At 43.8% G+C, this 9,507-nt stretch overlaps 1 protein-coding gene across 4 annotated transcripts in view; it reads left to right on the top strand.

Annotated features, from left to right (window-relative positions):
* Window positions 1-53: 53 nt before the first annotated feature.
* Window positions 54-9,507, top strand: part of bsnb (bassoon (presynaptic cytomatrix protein) b) — a 55,236-nt gene continuing 45,782 nt past the window's right edge. For all 4 annotated transcript variants that reach the window (XM_052077341.1, XM_052077340.1, XM_052077339.1 and 1 more), the window contains exons 1-2: window positions 54-396; window positions 6,140-6,530. In XM_052077341.1, coding sequence (XP_051933301.1) covers window positions 215-396; window positions 6,140-6,530 — 573 coding nt within the window. In that variant the 5' untranslated portion in view covers window positions 54-214. The remainder of the gene's footprint in view (window positions 397-6,139; window positions 6,531-9,507) is intronic.

The following is a 9,507-nucleotide window of genomic DNA, read 5'->3' as shown; positions in this document are numbered from 1 at the left end:
TCGTGAACGCGCACGTACAAGGCACTCACGTTCCCACCCATTGCGTCAGCGCGGCCCCGCGCTCTGTCCGCCTGCGCGCGTGCTCCGTGCGGGATGCTGAATTGTAGGCGATGATGGCGGAAGGGGAGCACCACTGACTTTTATACGAGTTCTTCCCGCAGCCGAAGAACCGTCTACGACATCGTTTCTCTCCCCCCGAACCTTTCCCGAGACAATGGGGAACGAAGCGAGCATGGAAGGGGAGGGACAGGCGGGACAAGGCGGCCCATGCGCCGTTCCCGCTGCGGGCGCTCCGGTTTCCATTTCAGCACCAGCGGACTCTGGACAGCTCATCAAGCCGAGCAATGGAGCGCCTGCCGGAGGAAGTGGCACTGGACCCGGCCCGGGGATTAACAGGTAGCCGACCGAGCGAGAAAAGTGTGGCCAGATACGAGGGAGGTTGAGCGGCGTGGAGTGGCTTGCGTATCCTGTAGATGGAGCACCGAGCGACTGCGAATGGAGATGTAGACTTGAATGGGTGCTCAATTATTTATCCCAATATCCTTATCAACGCAACTCGCCATCCTGACATCAAATTCGCCGTCTTTCTCTCTACAACACGCTTACTCGCCATCGCTAACATGTTAGCATGCAGGCTCTTTCGCTATGAACATCAACGTAAATACAGTACGGCGATCATGGGGCATTTGTACGCCCCTTTCTACGGCGCTTGTCCTCGGGCTTCACTAGTATCATGAATGAACGAGCGACATTTGAGCAGGTGATCTCGGCAAGGGTGTGAAGAAATTGCGGGTAAGAGCGAGCGTTCAATTTCATTCATTTCCCGGACACACGTCGGCATTTTTTTCCATTCAACGTCAAAGTCATTCCGAGAACTCTACCTCGCCTGGTGAGGCAACGTCTGGATCCTTGTGTCGTTGCTGTGTAAGATGACAAATGTACAAGTCTGACAGCATCGTTGTTGAGCCAAGGCCGGCGAATCTATCAGATCACACTCCAAATCATGATGCATCCAGTGAGAATTGTTTACCACCAATGCGCAGGAATAAGAAATAATGGTTTTATGTTCCCTCATGAAATACACAATGACTGCACAGTAGTTCTTAAGCATATCCATTATTATTCCTGTTTGATCATGCATAGTATCCTAGATTTTGTGGGTGTGCAGGAGAGCTTACCATTGCTTACAAAATCGGATATTACCTAACAGACACATCAAGAGGACCGCAATGACACACTTGCATTTCATCCATTGAGATGGCTTGGAATTCCCTGGTCTTTCATAGCTATTAATATTAAAGTGCAGAGTAAGGCAGGTGGATACCTTTAATAATGTTCTGCGCACGTGCATAGCTTTGGAGGGAAAAAGCAGGTTTAAAGGCCCACTGCGTACAGGGCGACAATTCCGAACTGCTGGAAAAAGAAGACAAGATGTGATGATAACCGTGGAAATAGGGAAGGTAAAGTATAAACAGTTTTGAAGTTCATGGTTCAAATTTGATCGTGTGTGGGGTTTGCATGTTCTCCCCTTGCTTGCTCGGTTTTCATGCAAACATGAATGTTAAGTTCATTGAAGACTCTTGATTTGCACTTGCACTTCATAGGTGTCAGTATGAATGTGAATAGTTGTGCCATTGTGATTGGTCAGTCCACCGTGTACCCTTCCTCTTGCTCTAAGTCAGCTGGGCTTGTCACCCAAGTGAGAACAAATGCTATCGATCGGCAGTAATTTACTTCTCAGGCTTCCAGCAATGTTGAAATCTTACATCAGAAATTGGCATCACACCTGGAAAGGTATTCATGATGACAGTTTTAGCATCTGACACAGTTTCACTGAACATTATATTTAATATGAAATAAGAACAAATTAGACGTCAAACAGTGACGTCACACACCCACGCAGTTCACACTGGAATCCATTAAAAATAACGTATAAGAATCTAAGTCAATGTATGCTCTTATGTCATAGGTGTCAAACTCAGGTCCTGGAGGGCCGTTGTCCTGCATGTTTTCCAAGTCTCCTCGTTGCAACACACCTGATTCAAATGAACAGGTTCATTGTCAGGCTTCCGCAGAGCTTGGTGATGATCTGATCATTTGAATCAGGTGTGCTGCAACATGGACTCAGGGAGACTTGGAAAAGATGCAGGACAGCGGCCCTCCAGGACCTGAGTTTGACACCTATGCTTTATGTGCTATGTTTAGTTACAAATTAAAAGCACGGTTATAGTTTGAGAACAACAATTATGGTTGTGGTCTTATTCCAAGTCACAATGTTCAAATTGTGCAGCCTCATATTTAATTTAAACTCGCACCATGAAAGCACTGTCCTCCAGCCAAATGGTACTCACAACTCAAATAATGCAAAAGCAGTTATTATTAATGACAATATGTGGACAGAGAATAGATGCCTGGCAAAGAGATCAAGAATATTATGTAATAGCTTCAAAATAAGCCCGTGGAAGGCATGGTTTATTTCCAAAGTCATATTTTATGCTTAAAACACATTGTTCCAAATGGGTTTGGTAATTTTAGATTGCAGATGATTTAGCTCATATAGTTACAGAAACTGAGCTGCTGCCAAAGCTGAATTTTCACTGGCAAATTAACTATTTTTGACCAAACAGTACCGAAAAAAAATGTGTGAGCAGATGCGACAGGATGCTCCCTATCATCTCAGAGATGCCAGCGCATTCACAATTTAAAAAAACAACAACATGATGTCACATGATGTAATTAAAATCACTTAATGTAATGTATTTCAAACTGTTGCTGATCAATGTTAGGTTGTGTAAGTGCCACATCCTCTACAACTTGTGTCAGAAAATTACCAGGACTGTTGCCACAAAAGATTTATTTCAAATCCAAACTTTATACTACAAGATTTCCCCTTGGAAGTAATTCCTCCTGGAGTCTAACACATTTTTCCAACCTTCTCTGCCAAGGTGTTGGCACCTGTCAGATGCTTAGCGCATTGGTCGATCGTCTGGACCACAATGAAGGATGAAACTTGTTTTAGGTTTGAAATATCTTTTGTACAACCAGTTCAGGTTGTACCCCGCTGGGATAGACAGCGAGGATAGGCTCCAGCACGCCCGCAACTCTCGTGAGGATCAGCGGATCAGATAATGGATGGATGGATGGATATATCTTTCGTTACCCAGCTCCCGGATTCTTCAGACACACCTCGTATGACACTGCAGAAAAATATAAAAGAGCATTTGGAAGCCATGTCCTGCTATAATGACATGGCTGCTGGCCCTGGATTGCACATTAACATTCATTGGAAACGCTTATAGTAAAAGTAGCACTGTATTTAAAATGTATTTGAATTTTATTTCCTCCTGTCGGTCAGAACTGGCAAGTCGGTCGGCAACATTTAAACTACAAATCCCAGAATGCACTCGGTGGTGGTGGTACAGTATATCACACTGGCTACTAATTATTTCTACCCGTTAGGAGTCACGCTGATTTAGAGCACTATGCAGTTCGTTTGAGTCACGTTTAAGAGGTAATTCGATTTGTGGTGTGGAAGGCAGATGAGAAACATAAGCTGCGACGTAAAATTGCTCTTTTTAGCTTAGCGAGCTAGTTCGATAGCAGTTATAGGTGAAGAAACCTCAGCGTTAGCATTGTCAAGGCTTTGAGGAGCCTTGTCTTATGTAGAGTCTTAATAGTAAATAAGGGCTTTGTATAATTTGGAAACCAGAAATGTTGAATCGTTTGAAACTTGCCCAAGTGTTATTCTGGCTTCATGTTTATCTCTATCTTCATTAATCCGTCTTTGCCTCAGGTCATTTTTCATTGTAAAACAGGTTAATTGTATTCATATCATCTGCATTATTTGGAGGCACTATAATAAGATTATCTTGAAAATATTTTGCCCTTTAAAATAAAATATATTTGAAGGATTTCATGTCAAGGATCATTGTAAAAATGGATTGCTGCGCTCCGAATAAAAGCTGAGCGCCACAAATGGTGTGAACCTACAAGTGCCTTTTGTAAGGTCCGTCAACTGGCAGGCTATAATTCTCGCTTTTTTTCTCCATCCTTTCAAAGTAATATAATGGCTCTTTCTTGGCACAAATAACATGTAATACAGTATGTGGGCGTGAAGATGTACATTTGATAGTGGTAGAATAATTTTAATGCATTCAACCAGAAAAATGCATTAGGCTTTCATCAAAGTGTTTTGAGTCTTTTGAGTGGTTGGGGTGGCTGTTTCACTCTCTGTGGGCTGATGGCTTGGCTTCCAACCATTTTATCAAGCAACTTGTAAACGTGTGATCATTCTTCCCATCTTGCGTACTAAATGCACAGGTACGATGCAGTGCATACAAAAATGTATCGTCACCATCGTGAGACCGTACAAAGAAGTGTCTTCCTGCTTCCAGACAAGAGAACATTTCATTAACGACTCCCATTACAAGAGTGGCATTTTACAAAACTCTCAGTAAGCACTTTGTGATGAAGCAATTTGTCAAACCGTAGACATAAAACTATAGACATAAAAATGGAATGTTTTCCTCTGTGGATTCCCATTTGCTGATGGATGGAAGAAATCTTTTCATTGCTTCCTTCTATTTATACCTTCTTTCATTTTTACTGGTCAAATGCTTTTGCGGTGCACTTTGATTGCCAAGCGAAAGACATTAAAGTTGGGGCCGCCACTTAACCTACATGTGACAGGTGGAAGGTGGAAGGCTATATTAAAATTGTACTGATCCTGGATTTTCGTCAAACACATATACTCTCCACACTTGGCTACAACCATTGGTTCCCTCCGAGTCTTAATTATGTCATTTTACCAAGACATTTTGGACAATTCTGTGCTTGGGGAAAATCCATAACCATAACAACTTGGTTGGAAGAACATGAAAGCCCTGACAGCAGCCATCAAAACATTGAAAAACTTAAGGAGGAACTACTCATCAGTAATGTAAATCACAAGTCACCCAGGTCTGTGAACATACAAAATGTAGATGCCATTTCCTCTCACAATATATAGCCGGTCACGAGTTTGAGCTTTTTCATCCAGTCCAGTTGAGCTCAGAGCAAAGACCAGAGTGGTGGTCACCCTGTCAGTTTGGAAATGTAACAGAGCAGTGATGGTTTGTAAAGAGTTCCAGTTGTGCAGCGGGCCAAGTCAGTGACAGTGACTCAGAGTGGCTAACACGCTCTATTTGAATTATTTTACTCCGGCCTTTATCTCCACTCTTTTCTGGCCACGGAGGGTGAACTGATGCTGAAAATGCCTTTGAAGATGACGGCCATGACAATATCATATCTAAGTTGTTATGACAAGCCACTTCCTCCATACTTGTTTGAGGATTCCGCTAATGCCCGAAGGACAGACAGAGAAAGTCAACAAACATTGACACTGCATCATTGTTGTCTTTTATGTTACCTTTGTTGGAACTACTGTAGCCAGAAAGGTTCACAGAGTTCAAGCAAGCAAAGGTATTGCAACGGACATTTTTAAATGACCGTAAAGTGACTACCGTTTAATATTTGGTGACATAACCCTGACTTGCAATAAGTCATGATATGCATCAAGCCTGCGACTCATTGATTTCACCAGACTGTTTCTTTCTTCATTTTAAATGTGTTTCCAGGCCTTTACTGTGGTCTATTTCAGTTATTGTTTGTTTCTAGTGTTTTCTCCTCTTCAGGAAGTAATATGCATGCTCTATTGAGTTATGGTCCGGTGGTTGATTTGGTCAGTCTAAGATTATCCGCTTTTCCCCTGTGATAAAGTCCTTTGTTGTTTTGGCAGTATGTTTTCGGTAATTAACTTGTCGCATGATGAAGCTTCTCCCGGATGTGTTTTCTGTCAATTGCGAGGCAAAATGGTTTTGTAGACTTCAGAATTTAAAATACTGCGGTCATCATCAATAAAAAGACTACTGAGCCAATTCCAGAAACGTCTTTTCACAAATTATTGTCAAAATAAGAAGTGGCATTGTCATAAACAAGTACTAATTAGAAGTGTACTCAATAAATGCAGATTTCCACAGTGTTTGAGCATCCATTATGCCCTGTGCATTTTAAAATGGAATAAAATAGTAGTATAGAAGCAATTTGTCAAAAATAATTATCCTAAATACAACAACTCTGATCCTTGTATATTTACTTCCAGGCCAGCTGCATCAGACCAGGGACCTAAATCATCAGTCCACAGCAGTCAAGGGACAGGGGACAGGCTGGCCTGCCATGACACCCCACAGTCTGCCCCATCCTACGGGGAGCAGGGCCACGGTCACGTGTCCAGGAAGAACCTGCATGTGGACGTGGGTGGCAGCCGGACTGGGAGGTCCCCTTCGGTGTCCCCGGATCGAGCCAGCTTCCCTACCTCTCCTTATTCTGTGCCTCAAATAGCACCCATGCCCAGCAGCAAGCTGTGCCCCGTCTGTAAAACGGCCGACCTGACAGGCACTGCTGAGGACAGGCCAAGCTTCAACACTTGCACACTGTGCCACTCCATGGTGTGCAACCAGTGTGGCTTCAACCCCAACCCTCACCTTACTGAGGTAAGAACCAGACCTCACTACCTATGTATAGAAGGTTGGCACAGAGGGAGACAATAGCCCATCAGTCTTTGAAAAACATTGCCAGCACAGCGCATTCAGATTCAAAAATGACACCCATTTCATTGTGTTGACTCAATTATATTTTATTTTTTATTGCACTGCTTACTCTTACCACATATTTTATAATATTCAGCCATCTAGTTAGTCATAAAACGGAAAAAGAGATACACATGATGTATTTTGTTTCACTCTCAATATGTGTGACTAATAAAGCAAATTTCCTGATTGCTAGAAAAAAATGTTTGTCTCAGTTCTGGTACACTGGATTTCCAGCATATACTGTACACATATTACTACAAAGACCACGATGCAAGAAAAAGTTGCACTTGATCATTAGAATCTTTGTTTGAATTAATTAAAATCACCCTGTCTGTTATTTGTGTTATCGCGTGTCATGACAGAAGCGAGGCTGACAAATGAAACATACTACAGGATGCGTCTGTGCTTCATTTTACGTCATATCATATCCCCAGTGCTCTTTCATACGTAGGCTACTGTATATAGTGTACATGACTCACTTTTTATCGTGCAAGCACACTCTCCGATATGCCGCACTGTGTTGATGCAGACATCCTTTAATTTTTAAGACGTTGGCCTGTGTCCTTCCAAGGTGTGTCACAACTCTGCAGTCATAGCAGATGGTGGAAGAGGCAGTTTGCGTCACACGTGAACAATGACATCATTCACGATGCTTTAAAAGGAAACACATATTATTCATTCATTCATCTTCCGAGCCGCTTGATCCTCACTAGGGTCGCGGGGGGTGCTGGAGCCTATCCCAGCTGTCTTCGGGCAGTAGGCGGGGGACACCCTGAATCGGTTGCCAGCCAATCGCAGGGCACACAGAAACGAACAACCATTCGCACTCACACTCACACTCACACCTAGGGACAATTTGTTGTTCAATCAGCCTGCCACGCATGTTTTTGGAATGTGGGAGGAAACCGGAGCACCCGGAGAAAACCCATGCAGGCCCGGGGAGAACATGCAAATTCCACACAGGGAGACCGGAGCTGGAATCGAACCCGGTACCTCTGCACTGTGAAGCCGACGTGCCGCCCGGAAACACATATTAGGTTGTTGCTATTACACCGGTTTCCGTGAAACACATGTGGAACGGTCCCCTTTTTGCAGCTTCTTTTCTGGGTAGGTCTTTGAACAAGATGCTGTAGCGTGTCTGTGACATGTTTTATTTTATTTATTTTTTTCATTCAGAAGTCAAGTCAAGTCAAGTCAAGTCAACAGTATTTATAGAGCACTTTCAAACAGCCATCGCTGCATACAAAGTGCTGTACATGGAGCGATTTAACATATACAATAAACAGTAAGACGAATCAGTAATAAGTAATAAGTAATAAGGCGGTAGAAAGCACCAAGCAGTAAAACCAATAGCAAATCTAAGTCATGCTGAGTCAAACGCCAAAGAATACAAGTGAGTTTTGAGGAGGGATTTAAAGATGGGCAGCGAGGAGGCTTGCCGAATGTTCAGTGGGAGGTCATTCCAGAGAGATGGACCAGCAACAGAAAAGGCTCGATCCCCTCTGAGCCTCAGTTTAGTTCTTGGTACGTCTAGCAAAGACTGGTCCACAGACCTGAGGCGCCGGGCAGGGGTGTAGGGGCGTATGAGCTCAGAGAGGTAAGGTGGCGCGAGATTATTCAGAGATTTGAAAACAAAGAGGAGGATCTTAAAAATAATTCTAAAATGAATGGGGAGCCAGTGAAGGGATGCCAAAGTAGGAGTTATATGCTCCCTCTTACGAGTACCAGTCAAGAGGCGAGCAGCGGCATTCTGTACCAGCTGAAGGCGCTTGATGGAGGACTGGCTGACTCCAAAGTACAGGGCGTTGCAGTAATCGAGCCGGGATGTGACAAAGGCATGAATTACTGTCTCAAAGTGTTCATGTGAGAGGAAAGGTTTTATTTTGGCCAGCTGTCTAAGGTGAAAGAAGCTGGATTTAACAACGGCACCAATTTGCCGATCGAGTTTGAAATCACTGTCCAGTTTAAGTCCCAAGTTTGAGACCGTTGATTTCAGATAAGGAGATAGGGGGCCCAAGTCTACAGGATGGAATGTACAAGGTCCACTGGGGGCAAACAATATCACCTCTGTCTTCTTTTCGTTGAACTTCAAGAAATTTTGTGCCATCCAGGTTTTGATTTCTTCCAGACAGGATAGGAGTGGCCTTAATGAGAAGGTGTCTTTCTTGCTCAGTGGGACATAGATCTGGCAGTCATCTGCATAGCAGTGGAAAGGAATACCATGTTTCCTTAAGATGGAACCCAATGGGAGCAGATACAGCGAGAACAGCAGAGGCCCCAGAATTGAGCCCTGTGGAACACCACATGACAGGGGAGCAGTGCGTGATTCAGAGCAGCCAAGGCTGACACAAAAGGTCCTGTCAGCTAGATAGGACCTAAACCAATCAAGAACACTCCCGCCAATGCCCACCAAGTGCTGCAAACGAGTCAGCAGAATACTGTGATCCACTGTATCAAATGCTGCAGTTAAGTCCAATAAAACCAGACACACGTGGTCTCCAGAGTCATTTGCCAGGAGGATGTCATTAGAAACGCGTAACAGGGCTGACTCCGTGCTATGCATCGTCTTGAAACCTGACTGGAAGACCTCCAAGATGTTATGTTCATCCAAGAAAAGTTTCAACTGCATGTGCACCACTTTTTCCAGAATTTTGGAAATGAAAGGCAGTTTGGAAATGGGTCTGTAACTTGACAGCTCATCTGGATCAAGACCAGGTTTCTTGATCAAGGGTTGGACTACAGCATGTTTAAACTGTTGGGGAACTACACCAGAAGAAAGGCTGCTGTTGATGATATCCAAGACCGATGCACCAACACTCGGGAGAACCTCCTGAAAGAAGCGTGGGGGAAGAGAGTCGCAAGGGGAGCCAGATGGCTT

The sequence above is a fragment of the Hippocampus zosterae genome, chromosome 9 (genome assembly GCF_025434085.1).
Source record: "Hippocampus zosterae strain Florida chromosome 9, ASM2543408v3, whole genome shotgun sequence".
NCBI lineage: Eukaryota > Metazoa > Chordata > Actinopteri > Syngnathiformes > Syngnathidae > Hippocampus > Hippocampus zosterae.
This window is presented reverse-complemented; position numbering and strand designations above follow the sequence as displayed.